We start from the raw sequence: 20,718 nt of genomic DNA, 5'->3' as shown, positions 1-20,718 counted from the left end.
TGCAGATTAATTCGTTTAGCAAAAATATCGCCAAATTTGAATTTCGTTCTGGTGCACCAGAACGAAATTACAACTACATTGTCTATGGAGCAGTGTAATACACATGACATAGGCTAATCATGCTTAACTCGCAAACGCAAAATCGGAATCAACTGAAATTTTGGAAATAAGCTTTTTTCGTGGATATATCTACTGAAAAATGTCATAAAAAGAGGATGCTAGGATCACGAAATCCTCCTTTAAGTGTTTTGACTTCTTTGAAACCATACCAGACACAAGAATGTCAATGATTTAATTTTAGAAGATATGGATGAGGTAAGTTGGGCAAAAGTGACATTTTTGGAGTGTCCCAAGTCGGCCATCTTGGATTTTTATGTATAAATTTTGCTTAATTCTGCTATTTTGAGGCCCAATATGTAAATATGCGTGTATGTTACTGGTGTTAAATTTGCTTTTATGTGTCAACTAACTTGCACTTTGTACATTGCAATATTCAAGAGAATACATCTTTTTATTAAAAATATATGATAATAGAAATAATAGATATTGTCTTAATTTACCTTTTATTCTTGTGTTGTCATCTTCTTGTCTCATGAATCGTGATATATAGAAATTTCAAAAATTCATCAACCATTTGACCGATTTTAATCATTCAAAAACCAATTTTCTAGTTTTCATCAGTTCTTTCATTTACACTTAATTTAAAAGCAGTAGGCTAAGTTTGAAATTTTGACCTCAAAACATTTTCACTCATATGCGCCACCTGCCTGATGCTCCCTAATTACCCAGAGATTATTATCACTAAGCAGAGGTTTACATTGAAAACATCCCTGCACATACATGACATAGGCCTACACCCCGCATGCAATGGATTGCGTTCGCATCTTATAGTATTAATCCATAACTGTTTTTGAAGATGTAAGTAGTAGGCCTACAGAAGATAACAAGCAAAATTGTGAGAAACATTATTTTTCGAAAAGTATAAATAAAAACTACATATTTATACAGGCCTACACATATACTGAAACCCAAAACAATTAGGGCGAATTTCTCGATAGGAGTCTTCGTAAGCCTTAGGCTTAAGGTGGCCTTGAGGCTACTAAGCCTAGCCCGCTCTCGAAGCCCGAGTCTTAACTGTAGCCGGATTTCTTGAACGCAAATTCAACCTGGTCTTAGTGGCCTTGCAGGCTTAACGCTTGACAACCTCGTCCCTTTCTACCAGCGACTTAATTGTATAGGCATTTGGAGGTAGATGTGCATAAGCTGTTGTCCTTCACGGTTTACCGTACTAACAAGGTTACCAGCGCAAAGACTAGCCTAGACCGGCGGTCTTGTGCTTGGACTTACACCGTACACAACTTGATGCAAGACTAGTATTTTTTTCTGTTTTCGTGTCTTTTATGTATTATTTTATTTCCACTTTACTTTATTATGAGTCTTGCTTGCATGAATACTTCTATACTTTTTACTCGACTCATTAATTTTTCTTTGCATTTCAAAAGGGTCAAACTGCAAGCCTACAGAAAAGGAAACTTTGATTCCCCTAAAAGTAGGCCGAAAGCAAAAATTGTTTCACACTTCAAACAAATCATACGTATGTTTGTCAAAAGTAAAACATTATTTAAGGATAATTTTGGTGCAAAAACAAAAACATAACCAAGCATTTGGCAACCATCGTGCGTGCTATCTACTGCTGATATTTTCATGTTCTATTTGCGAATTTAGCATGAGTGCATAGTTTATGATGATGATGATGATGATGATGATGATGATGATGATGATGATGATGATGATGATGATGATGATGATGCCGATAAAAGAAGTTTTGTTTCTTGATCATTCACACGTTTCAAGAACTGTTCCTTCGGGTATGTTAACGAAACAATTCCGTTTTGTTCACAAACATAATCATTATTACCATCAGCATGCTTCCGAAAAGTCGCACTCAGGCAACAAATGTATACAGAATTGAATTACTGCATATTTTGCAGCCACTGCTTCATGTCATTGAAAGCAAGGCGTCCGATAATAAATCTCAGGCAAAAAAGAGGAACGCATGGGAGCAAATTCATGTGGAACGTCAACATGGGCATGTCAAATATGGGGGGCTTCTTGTAGCAAAATATTGTAAGGTTAGCAATATTTGTTGAACAGGAAGGAGAGGGTTGCTCCTATTTGTTGACCGTTACAAGTTAGGTTCAAGCAGATCAGTAAGCCTTAAAACATTGCCTTTACTGAATCGGCAGCGCGAATACTTCAGAAAAGGATCCTTCCTTGTACTCCTTTGGCACCATTGCTCCAAAAGAAAGATCAACATTCAAAATGAGTATAGGCCTTATAGCAACAGCCGGTTTAACTGACTCGAATGAACACTAAAATAAAATGGTGAAATGTTCAACTAAATCGAACAATAATTATTACTTAGGGGTACGGGCCTTCTATATGTTGAATGAAAGACAGCATCTATTTCGATTTCTCAAAAATATGAAAGAAAAACTTTGCATTACAAATTTAAGCAATTTGTCAATTGAAATAGACCACGGCTTACGACGTAAGACCTGCTCTGAGGCAGGGCCAAGAAAAGCCGCTGTAAGCCTGGCCTAACAGGCTTGCGTAGACTACGGCTACAGAAGACTGATTTCGAGAAATGCAAATTTTACCGAAGTCTGGGGCTAATCGTACAAGCCTGGCCCACAGGCTAACGAAGCCTCGAGGTTGTGGTAGCCGTGCTTCGGGGAACGTGTTTTCAGTTAAGCCTGGTCTTACGACCTCTTAAGCCTTGAGGCTAGACTAGCCAACTGCTAAGCCACCCGTCGAGAAATTCGCCCTTATAGTATATGTTAGCACGGTTAAAGCCAAGAAGTGAATGTGTATAGGCCTACTGATGATAATTTATTGGCAGTAACAGAATAAAATCATATTCATTACATATGCATTGACATTCATAACTATTCATGTCATCATAAAAATAGATCCAAAAATTTGAAGGTGATGTGTGATAGCTTTACGAAATGTGCTTAGGCCTGCTGCATGTTAAGTTCAGTGATTTCATCTTATTTCCAATATTAAATATAGCCTACCGTCATCTTGTTTATTTATATAGGCCTATAAAAAAAACATCAAACAGAAGAAAGGATCTTTGCTAAAACACGCGCGAAAAATGAAACAAAACTTTGTATATTTAAACGTCGACCCTTAGCATGCTAATGGGCACGTGGGTATGTGTTCTATAAATAACAAATTTGTCTGGTACAAAATCATTCAAATAAGATCATATCATATCTTTTTTGTCAGTTTTCCGCACACTGAAGATTACCATGTTCTTTCAACACATAATTTTCAAGTGCAAGCCTTCAACTTGGTTTTTATAATAACGGTAGATATTTATCATTTTCTACCCCGGTATTCAAAGATCTATCGTCTGAATATCAAATAGCAGATACACCACTCCTAGCAGTACTCTACGCCATGCAGTAAACATGGTAATAGTTGCGTCCCTGAAATCGAAGGCCTCTGCTCAAATAATCTTATTTGAATAATTTTGCAGACGAGCACATGCGTAGCAGGGAAGAAACGTACCAGGCTCACATACCTCGGGGTCACTATTGTCATAAAAGCCTTAGAGGTCCCTCGTCGGCCCATAACTATTAAACAGGTCGGAACAAAATGGCCATGTGTGGCTGTTGAAGAACTAGTGGATTCGACCTACAGGAGCTACCTACATTGGCATTTCTGAGGCGATGCCATTACCGTGCCCCGCTCTTCTGAACCAGTGGCGTAGCGTCATGCCCCACCCCACCCCCACATCGGTATGAGTTCTTTAAATCACATTGTCAGAAAATAATTGCCGAAAAATGGCTTGTGCCCCCCCCCGACCCACGCTACGAATAGGTACACCTTCTTGCAATCGGACACTTAGACCTATAATCAGGCACCCGGCATGAGGAAAACTTGCATTATAATCGGGCAAACATTACAGTATCGTAAAATGTCCCGCCCCCCCCGTGCAGACAAAAGAGACAGAGAAGAGAAAAGAAGACCGAGAAATTTGAGACAAAGAGAAGAGAAACGCCTGTGTGCATGTAATTTTGACGGACTTAATCTCATACCATTGCAGCTTTTAAAAGCAAAGCAAAGCAAATTTCAGGCCTTCATATTTGATGGAGCTTTCTTTTTTTTACACTCCCAGTTTTTAAGACCTCATAGTACAGGGCGCTATGGGTTACACTGACATACCAATTTGTAAGCGCTCTTTAGCAAAGTCATGCATGGTTTATTCAATTTACAACCGTATGACAAAACAGGCGACTATTAATATTATAGTAACTTTTTGCACAAGATTTGCAATTTAAAGAGAATTGGTCATTGCTCATTCTAATGAGGGTAATATCAGTGATGTATCGTTCGAGTCCGGACTCGACTCGAGTCCGGACTCGAGTCCACTTTTTGTTGGACTCGGACTCGGACAAGAAAAGACTCGGCTCGGCTCGGACTCGAACACAAAGGACTCGGACTCGAAGCCGAGTGCGGTCCGAGTCCAGTCCAAGTAAATCCATGTAAAATGTGAAATGATAAATCTAAAAATGTCAAAATAGATCTCAAATTTGTTGACTTTACTTACTTAATTAATTAATTGATGGGCTGTCAAATCTGTGATCTGTCATATATCCTATATATCCACCAAATTTTTTAGATTTATCTGTCACTTAGCAGAATCATAATTATTATTGTTATCATTAATTTGTTAATGAAATGATTGATAATTAATTAAATGCATAATATTTAATTAAATATTTGGACTATAAAAAGAGTTCTTTCATGGAACTTTCCAATCCATTAAAACTTAAGAGAGAAACATGCACACTGGACCCTACATCTCAGCTCCCACTGCACTCAGTAAATTGGTAGGTTTGTGTGTGCACATTTGTGTGGGACAATTGTGAAAAGATGTTTAGAATTAAAGGTGAATTTCTGTTAGTATGATTATTATGATGATGATGATAAAGATGATGATGATGATGATGATGCAGAGATGCCAACATTAACATCCAGAAAATAGGGAGAATTCAAACAAAAAATAGGGAGGTTTTCAAAATTACATGCAACTTCAATGGCACAAAATTTGCCAGAAATAGGGAGGTTGCCAAATGTGGGTGTCAAAATGGACAAAAATGTTTTAAAAAAAATAGGGAACCTCCCTCTAAAATAGGGAGGGTTTGCATCTTTGATGATAATCATTTATTTTTCTGTAACGTATTTGAATACATTGCAATTCATTTACACTATGCTTCACACAGCCTAGTACACTTCTCTAGTCCTGAGTTTACATGTAGTGTGCCACACACACACACACCCCCACACACAAATACCCCCACATGACTGCTGTCTGACTCTGATACAGGTGGTCTGATACATGTAATTTTTACCTTCAGGATAAGTTACATGTACCTGCTCATGGGTATGGGTCTTTGAAGTATTGCGTGTACCATGTGTACAGTTGGTTGGTTGGGTTGAGTCTGTGAAATATCAACTGTGTGGGGTGGGGTGGGGTTTGGTAGGGTGGGTGTGTATAGGGAGAGCGGTGTGTGGTGCCAGACAATTATGAGGAAACTTTGAAATTGTCTTTTTTTTCAGCAAATTTGAATTGTAAATTTTCAAATTAGAAACAAAATATAAAATTTTGCTCCATTTTTTGGAAATAATAACCCATTTTTTCAAAATGTTATACCAAATGACCTCAACATTTTATACCCAATTACCCTTTTTCATTTTGTTATACCCAATGACCCATTTTATACAAATTCCTAATAAGCAATGCCAGTAGGCAGATACATGTCACATTCAAGTTGAATGACCTCCCCCCCCCCACCTCCGGGCATGGACTCTGACCGAGTCCGGACTCGAGCCGGACTCGAGTCCGGACTCAGGTCTTATTTTTGTTGGACTCGGACTTGGCTCGGACTCAGCACCCCGGACTTGGACTCGAGTCCGGACTCGGACACAAAAGGACTCGGACTTGGCTCGGACTCGGATACAAATGGACTCGGCTCGGCTCGGACTCGGACAAGCTGGACTCGGGTACAAGTCTGGGTAATATATTGACAATATAAGTGAGCTCTTTCATTTAATGACATAAAATTTGAAAAAATATGGTAAGGAACACTTGAGGTTTTGACTTTTAAAACCTACATTTTGGTCAAAAATTGTGCTGGGATAGGTCGTTTTCAATAGATTTACCACATTCGCCTTGATAAACGTTGAAGTGCGTTCTACTCTCACATCCCTGCTGTAACCTAATGAGAAAAATGTTTTTAGGGAAAGTGTTAGCTTTCGTTCGGATATAAAAAACAATTCTGATTGGATGAAGGGAACACTTGACGTTTTGACAAAAACCAATCACAGATTTCTATTTTCCACTAGATCTCACACAGCTCTTATGATGCTATGCACTCAACCATGTAGTATAACACAGTTTTCGGAGAGTATAGACTCGCTGTGTGCTCGGGAGGTGGAATCTGTTCGGGGTAGATACATTTTTAAAAGAGAATCGTTTTTGTAGTCAAACCTTTTCATAATAGTGGAACCAATGTTTTTTGGTATTCTTAAACCTGAAATGATAGGAATTTGATTGGTTCCATTTTTTTCTATGCCCCCTATGTGGTTTCCATGAGGGGTCGAAGGTCACAAAAATAGTTCCATCATGTTGTAATGTACATGTGTCTTCAAATTGTTCCTCTTATAACACGGAATTAAAAAAAAAATCAATTGTCATATCTTTCTACGATGATTAGAAGTAGGTTGAATAGGTCCAATGTCAAAATTTTCATACACAAGTAGGCCTATTATATCCCTAATCCTTACCCATCCTAATTACCCTAACCCTAATCCTAACCCACACTAATTACAACCCTAATCCGAACCCTTATTATAACCCTAACCTAACACTAACCCTAACCCTGAAATACAGGGTGCGCATAGTAAACCAGAATTGTACCAACTCGCCACATTTGAAGTTAAACTCTCCAAAAATGATCCTCCGTCACTGCAAATTGGTCAGATAATTATTTTAAAGCTTACAAAGTTTTGGTGGTGTGCGCCCGTGAGACGTGGCCGGGTGACAGTCTCTCCATACCAGGAAACCGCGCCATGATTGCGCAATCCGGCAATTCAAATCAAACAAAACGTCGCGTCGCGACGGTAGTCTTTCTTGTGTTTGAATTTAATTTTAACATAATTAAGTAATTATAAATGCATGAAAATTACAACAAAAGGATTACAGCACAAGGTACGGTAAGTACGATTTGTCAATTGCTTAATCATCATACTCAGGTTTTAGGAATCAAACAGTGCAATTTGAATTTAGTTAAGCTTAAAAAATAAAAGTTTGCATGTCTTCCTCCTCCATCTTCAATATTTCCACTCCTAACAAACCGTCACGAAAATTGAGAAGCGCCTGGAGAAAAAGACTAATATTTTGTAAGGTCATATATTTGACCCCGAGAGCAAAAGTCACTTTGCAGTCAATTCATTTAGATATTTTGCCCTCATGTTGGTGCAATAAGTTCATCAAAATTATTACCATTTCTTCACTCAAACAGGTGGGTACCTCATTAATCGTCATCTCCGAACGCTTCTGATCATTAAAATGTTCGCATTATTTATTTAACTTTTTTGCAAAATTACAACAGTTGTATACGTTTATTTCTATTCATCTTCTTTATTGACCATCCCTTACCAAACATTCTGGTTAATGGTGCGCGTATTTTGGGGGGACTTTAGGCGCCAGCCCTGGGGTAAAAGCAGGGGCGGCCAAAATGAAGGGCGGCGGAAGAAGAAGGCGGCAAAAACAGAGGCGGCAAAAATGAAAGGGCGACAAAAAGAATTATTAAATAAAAAGGGTGGAAAAATTTGAAAAAGCATGAGAAATTGTGAAAAAATGGTACTATATATGAAAATGTGCTGCTTTTAGGGCGCTTATGCCGAAACCTTTTTTTTTTTTTTTTTTTTTTTTTTTTTTTGATGCTCTTCACTTTTTCAAACGACCGAGAAAAAAATTGGGTCAACCTTTTCGTGCTGTTGAGGAAGGGGCGGCAAAATTTAATTTTCTTCAGCCCCCCGGGGTTGGGGCGGCCACGGTACGCCACTGTTAATTTAGCCTGAATGTAAACAGAAATTATTCTAAGACCAATAAATTAACCAGAATATCAATTTCTGGTTATTTAATAAACAGAAATTGTAACCTGAATCCAATTTCAGGCTAAAGTCTTTAATAACTTGAAAAGTTTTCTGGCTAAGATATTTAGCCAGATTTTGTATTCTGGTTAAAACATTAACCTGAATCAAAAAAATGGCTATATATTAGCCAGATTTAGTATTCTGGGTAATTATTTTTCAGGCTAATTATGGTCACATGATATTAGGTCAGAGGTCACCAACTGTAAGGAAGTAGACAACTGATAAGGCTCCTCAGAAACTGCCACAACTTTTTGAAAAATTAACAGTTTAAAGGGTATTTTAGGGTCTTTTAACAGTGTCTAGTTGATGGGGAACATAACCAACTATGTCTGTGGAAGGAAGATCAGCTGTTCGTAAGTTTCAAAGCCTGTATTTTGTCATTCTTTTTCCCCAGGAAACATTGCCTAGAAAGGTTGTTGAATTCAGCAGACATGCATGCATTATGTATCATTTATTTATAATAATTATGTGGGTATGCTGCAGGTTGATGCTGGCTGACCCAGGTGAAATGTGTTACTGATGCTGTTGGGGTGTTAATTATGCCGATGTCTTGGGGAGGTTGTACTTTGAAGTGGGGAGGGTTATTTAGCGAGTTCAATGTGTCATTGGGAGAGTTCAAATAAGGTTGTCACATCATAGTAGTACGTTTGTATTGGTTTTAAAGTTGGGATGATTTGGTGGGCAATGTTGATATATTGGGGATGTTTCTACTTTGAAGTGGGGGAGGGTCATTGGAGAGTTTAAATGTGGTGAGTTTTCACCTTCACCAAATTTGAAGTGTTGTATTTGGTAAACTTGGGGTTTCTAGCTAAAATTCTGGCTTATTATTTCTGGTTAAATTTTTCTGGCTAAAATTTCAGGCCTGACATTAACATTTCTGGCTTATCTCATTTAAATATTTCGGCCCTTTTTCAGGTTAGAATCAGGCCTGAATTCAGTCATTATTTCAGGCCTGATTTGTAGCTGAATTCAGGTTTAATTCAGGCCTGACACTTTGGTGTATGTTTTAGTTTTACTACTAGGGTCGTAAATTTGTTCATTTCGTAATATACCATCACGTCATATCTGTCGCAATTTTGTGATGGATATGACGTTTGGAGATGATTTTACTATGAGAGAATCTTTTCCATCACATGACGGAGATGATACAGCAGCATTTCCATTCATTGACATCATTTCCGTCACTCTACAGATAATGCCTTAAGGGGTACTACACCCCTGGCCAATTTTGTGCCTATTTTTGCATTTTTCTCAAAAATTATAGTGCATTGGTGACAAGTAAGATATGTATATTATAGGGGCAAGGACTTCAACTACTGCACTGAAATTTCAGCAACTCAAGGCAAGTAGTTATTGATTTATTGATCAAATATTGGTTTTCCCTCATTTTTGAGTGTAACTTCACAACTGTTATCTGTGCTGAAATAAAATTTCCAGTGCAGTAGTTGAAGTCCTTGCCCCTATAATATACATATCTTACTTTTCACCAATGCACTATAATTTCTGAGAAAAATGCAAAAATAGGCACAAAATTGGCCAGGGGTGTAGTACCCCCTTAAAAACGGGTTAAATGGAAATGTCCGGGGGAAATGTAATGATATGTTGCATACTCTTAACCATACTTTCCTCTGTAAAAATCAAATGTTCAACGTGCGACACATTTTTGGTATCAGTCAGGGGCGTCGCTAGACCAATATGATTCGGGGGTGGGTGTACCGCATGATTTGCAGACGGAAATCAATTTTGCCGCCCCTTCCTCAACAGCCCGAAAAGGTTGACCCAATTTTTTTTCCGGTTGTTTGAAAAAGTGAAGAGCAAAAACAAAAAGGGATTATAGGTGCAAAAGCCCTAAAACTTGGGAGTCAAGAAAATTTGTATACAAATTTTTATTAATGAGTACGGTAACTACTTTAACATTAACAATAGCTATATTACATATATTACGTAACAACAGCAAACATTCCTAACACATTAATATTTTAGATGACTCTTCCAATTTGCCGACAATCACACATAGCTTTGACTACATTTGCCGACAATCACATCGTTTTGACGACAACAGTCAATTTTTGCCGACAAAATTGTGTATCAGGGAGTGCCACACCCCCCATACCCCCCTCTAGCGACGGCCCCGGTATCAGTTGAACTTCTGTGCAATTGTGAAGGAGATGACATTAGCTGCAGAAAAAGCCAAAAAAAATGCACCAACTTGCTAATAAAGATTGAGCCAAACACTTTTTTACTACTCTTTCTTAATCTGTAGAAAAATTAATAGAAAAATCAATTTGAAATGTATATTTTGCAAACCTTCAAATAAGCACCTTAGCAAATAATGACAAATCAAAATTTGCCTTTTTTGACCAAAATTGTAGCTATATTAAGCAGGGTTCGGTTTTTGCCGGAAAAAACCTGTTTTGCTGGCTAAGTGGCAAAAACCTGTTTTTGCCAGTTTTTGCCTGGTTTAAACTGGCAAAAAATGCCAAAATTCATATAATATAGTCAGTCAAATATTAAAAAGTAATACAGAAAGCTCATTATAAACAGTAACAGACAACTTTCAATAAATCATTCATCATTCAACATTTTTTCTCATCAAGTCCTTATAAAATTAATTTGATAAGCTGCATTTCAGTTTATGCACTAGTGAGCAATGGAAACCCATGCCTTTTATTTCTTAAGATGTTACTTACAAAATCTGGCCTTGTTACACTCAGGAAAGTATTTTTGTAACTTAATCATTTGTTTTGAGATGAAAAAAATAAACTATTTATCACTTTTTTAGTTTTTGCCATTTTGGCCAGCAAAAACTGGCAAAAACTGTTTTGAACCATGTTTTTTCCAACTGCGGCAAAAACCTGCGAACACTGATTTTTAAGGAATTAAAAAAAAACATTTGAGAAAATGCAACTTTTGTTGATTTGGAAATTTTGGGTAAGTTGTTATGGGGACGAAATTGGCATGAAAAATTAAATTTGGTGCGTTTCTTATAAACTTTTCATTTTTGGAGAAATCTGTTGTGTTTTACTTTTAAAGATACAATGCAAAACAATGTCTAAAATCTCCTACTTTGAGTGATCCTACATGCCACTTTAAAGTAGAAGTATCCAATATAAAATGGTTGTTTTGGCAAAATTGGGTCTTTGGGGCAACAATTGTATTACAGTGTAAAACTACTAGCATTTGCTTTAATTGAATATGCGTTCATATTTTATGTTTAATTGAAGTAAAAAAGGTACTTCGCTAAATTTTAAGGCTTTTGTGTTTTTTCATATATTTTATTTCTTTTGTATTTTATTGTTTTCAGATGGCTATTTTTAAAGATATTTTGCTTACTCGCTTAAGATGAGTGGTGTCCTCGAACTACAACAGCACGCCAAACCCTTCTGTCCTGCATGGCCGTTCCCAAATCCATAACATCCAGTCCAGTGTCCTGTTTCAGTACATCCACGTATGTTAGAGGGGGTCTACCAGGTTTTCTGTTTCCATGTTTTGGTGTCCAATGGATCAGCTTAGCTACAGGTTCATTTTTGCTTCTGTATGCATGTCCAGCCAAACGTGTCCTCCTCTCTCTGATCTTCTGTGAAAGTTTCGGTAGGTCACCATACAGCTCTTTGTTCGTGATGTGCTGCTTCCAATTGATGTTGTATACTGATCTAAGCATTCTTGTGTAGCAACCATCAAGTTCTTTACATAGTCTGGGAGACATAGTCCACGCTTCACATCCATAGGTTAGAACGGATTCGACGGTAGCAGCAAATAAACGGCTCTTGAATTTCTTTGGGAGAGTTGACCTCCAGATTTTGTTGAGGCTGTTACATGCTCTCCATGCAGCTGCTTTGCGTGTTTTTACATCTTTTTCTATACTAGCCATCCATGCACCCAGATACTTGAAGTCGCTAACCTCTTCTAGTTTGGTTCCATTGTTTGTCTGTATAGATATTTGTTGATTGTGGTTGAAAGACATGAACTTAGTTTTTGAAGCGTTCATTTTGAGGCCTACTTTTCCAACAGATGATTCAACCCTTTGCAGTAGCTCTTGTGCTTGGTGGATTTCCTCAGACAATAGGGCTATGTCGTCTGCAAAGTCTAAATCTGTTAGCACTTCAGGTCCGATCCGTCTACTTCTTCTCTTCTCCAGCTGGAATCCAAGCTGCTCTTCTTTGCCTTCAACTGCCTCCATCAATGCATAGTCCAATACCACCACAAAGAGGTATGGGGCAAGGGTGTCTCCTTGCAGTACACCAGCAAGGATATCAAACGGTTCAGTTTCTCCATCTGGTGAAACTACTTTTGCCTTGGTATTTTCATACATCCTTGCTATGCCTTCCACAAGTTGATTAGGGATTCCATAGGCCTTGAGAATTTGCAGCATCTTTCCTCGATGAATGGTATCAAAGGCTTTCCTGAAGTCTATGAAGGTTATTATTGCAGGCAGGTTTTTAGCCTTCACTCCTTCTATGATTCTCCTTAGGGCCAGTATGTGGCTTACTGTTGTTCGGCCAACCCTGAAACCATTCTGGTTGATCCTAAGAACTTTGTCTACTTCAGGCCTGATCCTGTTGAGTATCATTTTGTTGAATATCTTGGCAACAACTGAGCTTAAGCTAATCCCTCGATAGCTCCCTGCTTGACTAAGATCTCCTGACTTAGGAATTGGTACTATGTTGAGAATAGACCACTGGTCAGCCTTGCTTCCTTTAATCAGTGCATTATTGCAAAACTCCAGAACTATGCCATCCAGATCGCATCTTTTCAGTACCTCTGGTGGTATACCATCCTCTCCGCAACTCTACCAGTGCAGTCTTTGCCTCTGCATATTCCTCCTGACTAAATAGGGTGCCACATTGATGTTTAGATCCTTGGCCACCGGTACAATATCCTCATCTTCTCCATCTATTTCTGGAGGGCTACCTAGGAGATCTTTGAAGTGGGTGAACCAGTTGTTAATCCTTTCATTCTGTGTGTCTCCTTCAGCTGACCTTTCACTGATGCTTTCCTTCCAGTTATTTCATTAATTAACTTCCAGCTTTGTCCATGCTTACAGTTGTCATGCGCTTCCTCAACCGCTCTTAGCCTTTTACTTAGATCTTCTTCCGTAGCAGTATTATATGCTTCCTCTAAGTTCGCCTTGGCTTCCTTATATCTGTGTCTGTTTCTCTCAGTTGCATCCAACTGGTACGCATCATAGGTTTCTCTGATGTCATCTCTTGCTCTCACCACTCTGATATCGCTTGAAAGCCGTACCTTCCTATTCTTCTTTTTGACTGGAATAACCTTTTCTGCTGCTTTTGATATTTTAAACATTAATAATAGTTAAAACCCATGATTTTTTCAACAGGAACCTCATGCAATTAATAAATAAAATTTAAGAGACCCATTCCATGTCAACTCCAGGGATGTGCACCGCAGCACCTCTTCAATTTTTTTTTTTTTTTTTGTGGTGGTAGATATTGATGAGAAAGTAAAATTCCGAAAATTTGAGCTTCATACTCCTTTTTGTTTTCCCGTGGCATCAATTTGAAATTTAGGGGGGTCAGCGTAAAAAATGTGTCGCAACGCGAAATACAACGTTTGGAGGTCCATAAATGTATAAAGGGAACCATTTACAACTTTGAAAAGTATGTATTCTGGGGTACGTATTTGTGTAGAATTCAAATCTGGCATCAGAAAACTTGTAACTCCTTTACTTTAAAAGATATAGGGCCCTCAAAATGCAACTTCGTCCATCCAGGACCAACTTTGGGGGGTCAAAACTCCAAAAGTAAAAATAATTTTACTGTCCATTTTTATGCCAGTCAGAGCCCTTTGGTAGGACATTACTCTTATCCAATATTGAGCCTATTAGAATACTTTTGTCTGAGATATTACCCATGCAAAACCCCAATTGTACATTTTTTGTACATTTTGACCCCCCTGAAAACCAATGTCAGACATTTTGCCCCACCATCAACTTCAGGTATGTTGAAGATATGTCCTTGGACAACATTTCTGAGAGATATTGGCTTTGGGACTCGATGGCTTCAACACATCAGTAAGGTTTGCATTCTCCATAGAGTTGTACACATTTTTGATTTCGCATGTATAAAAAAAAAATTGAAGAGGTGCTGCGGTGCACATCCCTGGAGTTGACATGGAATGGGCCAACAATAAATTTAATTCCCCAGAAAATCTATGTTAATATAGATAGCTAAGTATGTAAATTAATTACTTCTAGATTTTAAATGCCGATAATTCAAATTGTTTAATTCTCCAGGTTCTAAAGTTTGCTGCACAATATCTCAACTTGAAAAAGAAATTTGGCAGAGATATTCTATGGACATATATTCATGTATTGACTTTTTTTTGATACAGTCCCACGTTCTTCCACTTTAGCGTACGTATATTATTTTTTAGTGAAAATTCTATTTTTTTGTATCACAACCCCTTATTTATGTACATAATAAGGGAGACTGGCTCTTAATGAGGCATTACATATCACTGATTTGCATAGTTTTGAATATTAATCAAATATTCACAATGTTTTAATTTCAAAAATATCAATACCTGAGAAATAGCCTGATTATCTGAAATACCAAAGTTTGAAGTTGATAGGCAGTAGAATTTGGTCAGAAGAGCGCATCAAAATGGCCAAAATTGCGTATAATTCATTATTATATTTTCAAAAAGAAATTTTAAGAAAAAGTTTAATTGGGATCCTACCTTAATTTTGATTTTTTCTTAATTTCTTTTTAGGTAGATTTCAAAACAGCAGCAATTTAAACCTGGTATAAAGATGGCACGGAAAGCATCAGGAGAGGAGTTCCTTGAGTACAAGACCAACATCGTTGCCAACATTGGTTGGCATTTCAACAATGCAGACATCAGTGATGTGACTTTGACAGTAGGAGAACAGGTGATTCCTGCACACAGGTTTGTCCTTGCAACACAAAGCAAAGTTTTCAAAACTATGCTGATGGGTGAAAACTGGAAAGAATCTGAAGAAAGGAAGATCCCTCTTCAAGAATCACCTGAAGGAGAGGCAGCTTTCTCTGATTTCTTGAAGTTTTTGTACACAGGGACACTAACACTGACTATTGATAATGTGTGTGGTATTCACACATTGGCAGACAAGTATGATGTACCAGCTTTGAAGGATGACTGTGTGGGCTTTATTAAAGATGTCCTCACAGGTATCCATGGTGATGCTTTGAAAGCTGGGTTGCTATGGCTACAGTATGTGGAAAGTTTTCTCTCTGATATGGTGACATTATGTTACAGCGCAATCAGAACTAACTTAACAAATAGTATTGAAAAAGAGTACACATCACTCTTCTGGAAGTTGACTTATGATCAGGTCAACAATGTTCTGTCTGTTCCTAATGTTCAGGAAGAACTTGTTTTGCTCAACGAAGAAGAGTTGTTAGATCTTATTGACAAAGGAAAGTGGGCAAAGAGATTTCTTCCATTTGTTAGATTTCATAACATAGATACTGATCGTCTCCAAACTTTTAAATCTTCAAATGATTTGACAAAACATTATAATGAAGCTTACAAGATTCATGCTGAAAGGGCAAATATTGCAAGCAAAGAGGTTAAGAAGCGAAGATTGTCAGAGGGTTCTGTTGAGGTAACATGCTCATGTGGTACAAGCAGTTCACAGACATGCTCCCACATCAACCCAAGACTTTACATTGATCCACCATTTGGAGTAAACTACGGGGCGTTTGTGGAAGAATCAGAAGACTTTATTATTGAAGTGGAACCAATAGATCTGTCAGATGTTGCAAGTTTCTCACAAAGAGTACTGGACTTCACAGGAGATGAGAATCCTGACAAAGAATGGACATGTACTTTGCAAACAGACTATTCAGGGGACCCCATCTGTGAAAGGTACATAGTAAAGCCAGCCAAGAGTCATGTTGGGAAGGGCTTCACTTTAGCTATTACTGGCTACCAGCCTGATGAAGAAGGCACTTGTGAGAAATATGAGTATGTCATTAAGTATACTGGAGTAGTGACTATGAGTGGTGAAGAGACCAATACAATTATGCTCACCTCACCACTTCGTTTCAAAGGAAGCTGGGACATGAAAGAAAATGGTGGCGTCGGAATGACAGTTCTTCTGCACAAGTAAATGTTTCAGTCCTTATGAAAGTACATGTAGAACAGATGCAAGATCCATATTGATTGCAGCCATTAATTAGCGCCAATCCGGCGTGAAACGTGGGTGGGAAAATCGGCTTGAATTGTCAAAAAGTGACTGAAAAGAACAAAAAATGGGTCATTTTGCCGAAAGGATTAACACCCATACTTGCAGCATGAAATGCACAGGGTTCCCACAATTACTATTATTTGATCTAATTAGCACCAATGAGAACTCGTCTAACTAACAAGGGAAGCTTGGACATGAGAGAAAAAGCTAGAATTGGAATGACTCAAGATTCGTAACATGAAATACTTTTTTACCGTAGATTATCAAATATCATGGAATTTTGATTTTAGTCATGAAAATTCTCGACTACTGTACTGTGGATTTAGCCCTTTGCATATCCTGCAAAGGGTATGGAAATCATGGTGAAAATACAAAAATCCTGATTTTCTGTGTTTTGTTAAAGGTTTCACCTGGCAGGTCCTCTCATACCGTAAACGTTCGCCTAATGGCGCTATGGGCTCCCTTGACATGGAATTTTAGACACAAACTAAAAGTGCCCTCCCATAAAAATCCCACCAGCAAATAAGGGCACATACCCTTAATTCTTGTTGGGATTTTTAGAGGTGGAGCTCTCTATTTGTACATGAAATTACCCCAAGGCAAAGGAGCCCAGGTGTCCCAATAGGCGAACGTTTACAGTATTTGCTCTAATTAGGGCTAAAACAAGAAATGTCTTTAAAAAAGACAATGCCTCCAAGATACCAGTGGGCACCTTTTGTTATTAGTTAAGGAGACACATAATGCTAGCTTTAAGGTAACGCTATTGGATATAGATTTTTGTCTGATTGAAATATGCGAGTCCATTCTCTCTTGATTACAAGACTGAAAATTTTATTTTAATCGGATATTCGGTTACCAAAATATGGCCTGTCATAATTGCGCGAAACCAAGAAGTTGGCAACAAATTTCTTTTATTTTTGTTATGCAATGTTGTCAGGTAGGCCTTATTTTCTAATTATATATGCAAGAATTATACAAAGAAAAAATGTTCAGATCGGCTACAAAATAAGATATAAAACCCATGGATGCCTTTTTCCATGCAAATTTCCATTTGCATAATTAATTTGGGCCACTTATTAGAAAAGTTGATTAGGGCCCTAATTAATTATGCAAATGGAAGTTTGCCAAAACGCAACCGTAATTTTGTAGTATAGTGTGTGTTCTACCCATGTACCATGCCTCAGTACCATAGCTCTTTTAATTGTATCTGAAATCTTTACTTTGCATAATTCATGCATGTAATTAGAAAATCATCTGGCAACTGGACTTGTCAAAATATAGAAAATAAAAAGAAAGTTGTTGCCAATTTTTTGTTTTGGTTTCGCGCCATTTTGACAGGCCATAGGCCTATCTCAAGAACCGAATGTAATCTACAGGGCATAAGCTTTAACATATTATTTAAATAGAAAGGAAATCTAAATTTGTGCATTAGCCAATAGGGCCACGGTCACCTAAAGCCATCTTGCAATCTTGCAGATAATTCTGATGTATGAAATAAGACCTTCAAACTTTCAGATATGAAGAGTTCCAGATGCAGGCAGCCGTTTCTGTTTTTTAAATATAGGCCTAAGTTGTATCAAGAGTCATTTCTCATGGATTTTTTGACTGAAAATTACGATTGTAACGTTTCAGAGTAACACATTTTCGTATCAGATTCTTTTATGCTTGTTTATTATATTTTGTATTCAGGACTAAAATGATATTAATATTATTATATTTAGGGGGTCTTTTCATAGGCCATTACTCTTTTACGTATGTGTAATTGAATAAAAAATCAAAACATTATTGTTTTGTTTTGTTTCCTTCATTTGTGCTTTGTCTTGCATCGAAAGGGCCAATATCAACACCTTGTTTGTAAGAAGTATTGTGTGGGGAAAGATGATTCTTGCATTTTATTTTAATTTTTATCTTAACAAACAAAAAGCAAATTTCTCAGTCAAAGTCTTGAAACGGTCATGGGTGCATGCAAAAATATTGCAACAGTACTCAGTAGAATGTAAAAACTGACATACATAGGCCTACCACCAACATGACCAACCACGCATGGGAATTGGGGAAGCAAATACTTTAAAACGAATTATTCCGAATTATATCAACGCAATAAAATTGCAATACTTTAGTACATGTATTTGAACAGCAATGAAGCCGGCCATAGGCGCGGCTAGGCGTATCATACCATACATTGCAGTTCAAATGCATCATGATCATGATTGTGGCCTAGTCGAGCCTAGCATGCATGCCAGTCGGTCTGCTGACTCGCCGCGGCACAAAAATACCTCAAATTTTGCCCAAAACAATCCATGATATCAAATTATCACATCCAAAGTGTCGCCATGAACGTCAGCTTCAACTTCTCCAGCCAAAGTTTTTGCATTGATAATCAGGTTTCATGTAATCATGAAATTAAACCTTGTTTGATGTGTATTCCCATTGCCACAGCATAAACGGTTTTCCAACGATAAAGCTGCTGATGAGCGCTGAGGCTACAACCTATAATTAAAGACCGAATTAAAAAAGACTAGTTTGCGTCTGACGTCATGACAAAGGCGCGCCGTGATTGGTTGCTGACCTGCGCAGTATGGCATTTTTGGTCTGGTTGACAGGACGGCATACGCAAGCTAGTCTTTTTAATTCGGTCTTCAATTATACAACATATGAGTTTGAAAATATTCTAATGCATAATTCATTAACTTGATAGACCCACGCCATTGGCGCCACGTGCTAGGTGTTTCTAGAATCCCTATAGAATAAGATTAATTTTAATGCTAATTTATTGCACATGCTGAGGAAGCGTGATTACCTTTTGAACATTCGGAAATGGCGATAGGCGAATTTATGTATGGCGCAGAGAGGTGGGGGATATATATTGGGCTCTCAATATTGGGCGGAAATTAGAGTACTTCTCAGACTATAAATTTGTACAATCGGCCTACATGCCGCGCAATGTGCGGCATTTTAGGTGTCAATTTCAAAGCAAACTACCTCCTGCGGAGGCAGAAAAATTGTTTGATTGGCGTAACCCGACCGACCCTTAAAATAGGCCCGACCCTAGACTTTTTTCTTATTTTTTTTTAAATGCCGACCGACCGTTCTTTTCATTCTGAACATTAACCTTTGGAACATTTCACATGCATGCTGTTTGTCTCAATGCCTTCTCGGCAATCTCGGGCCATATAGTAATTTAAATCGTGAAACCGTAGAACGATCTGTTGGGCAGCATAGATATTGAATAAAATTGAATCCCATCTCATCAATTCAAAGATACACCATTTTTTGAAATACTGGTTACCAGCGACTTAAAATGTATGTAGTATATAGTGTTTTGTTGAAGGTTCCCGGCAGGTGCTATCACATTTGTACAAATTAATTGATATACAACCTCTTTTCGCATTTTTATGTGTAAAGCTACCCCAATATGGCTTTGCTCTAAAAATACCCTCTTGTTTGTGAGATCACAAATTAATTTAACCTGGCTCTTGTTTTTAAACATAAAGTATAATACACTCTGTCAAGGAACTAAAAAATTTAGATTGATTTGACAGACAAATCCACAAATCTTGCCAAACTATTCAGGATATCAAGTATTTTTCAATGGACAAAAGGCCCAATTTTCACAATGTTTTATCCGATGTGTATCCGATAGTTTGGAGATTTAGTGATGGCACCGGACCATAATTTGCTCTGTTTTAAAGTAATTTTTGCACCCACTGTATACGCATGGGAATTAAGATCCAATGTTACTCCACCCCGTCTCGCGGATTCAGCATTTGGACTATCATTCTATGTAATACATTTATATTACATACATGTACTATGTACATGAAGTTAAATTTGACCGATTGTCAAATTGCTGTTAGAGGTAAGGTTAATGGAATAACATGATTTTCTTTATTGTAAATTTATGAAGTACTAAATATAATGTTCATCATCTCTTGGACTCACATTATAAAATATCTTTTCCTACAGAATGCTTTTAAAGCATTTTAGTTCATCATTTTGACCCTGTTATTTTTTCTTGCATATGTACTGTTACTAAGGAATTACAGTGAATCTAGAGTAATTGAATTAATACATTATCCTTTGCTATACCAGCTTTACAAACCACAAACATGTGGTTCGTCATGCAAGCTAAGCTAGTCTCTTCAACAATGGATGCTAGCAAATTTAATACTCTGTAGTTTCTATCTTGTCTTGTTTTGAAAAGAGACTATAGCTATACGGTAATACATGTAGGTCTAGTCTTCATAAGCCAGGTCATAGGTCACCTGGTTGAGGTAAAATTTGGGCATCCA

General features: G+C 37.6%; 1 protein-coding gene across 1 annotated transcript; it reads right to left on the bottom strand.

Annotated features, from left to right (window-relative positions):
- Nucleotides 1–10,487: 10,487 nt before the first annotated feature.
- LOC140167803 (uncharacterized) lies at nucleotides 10,488–12,805 on the bottom strand. Its single transcript, XM_072191095.1, has 2 exons — nucleotides 12,358–12,805; nucleotides 10,488–10,492 (listed from the first exon to the last, which is right to left on the bottom strand). Exons 1-2 carry the CDS (start codon nucleotides 12,803–12,805, stop codon nucleotides 10,488–10,490), a joined length of 453 nt encoding a protein of 150 aa, XP_072047196.1.
- Nucleotides 12,806–20,718: the final 7,913 nt, after the last annotated feature.

Source organism: Amphiura filiformis, chromosome 13 (genome assembly GCF_039555335.1).
Source record: "Amphiura filiformis chromosome 13, Afil_fr2py, whole genome shotgun sequence".
Classification (NCBI taxonomy): Eukaryota; Metazoa; Echinodermata; class Ophiuroidea; order Amphilepidida; family Amphiuridae; genus Amphiura; species Amphiura filiformis.
Note: the sequence above shows the minus strand (reverse complement) of the source record. Positions and strands in the feature narration are given on the sequence as shown.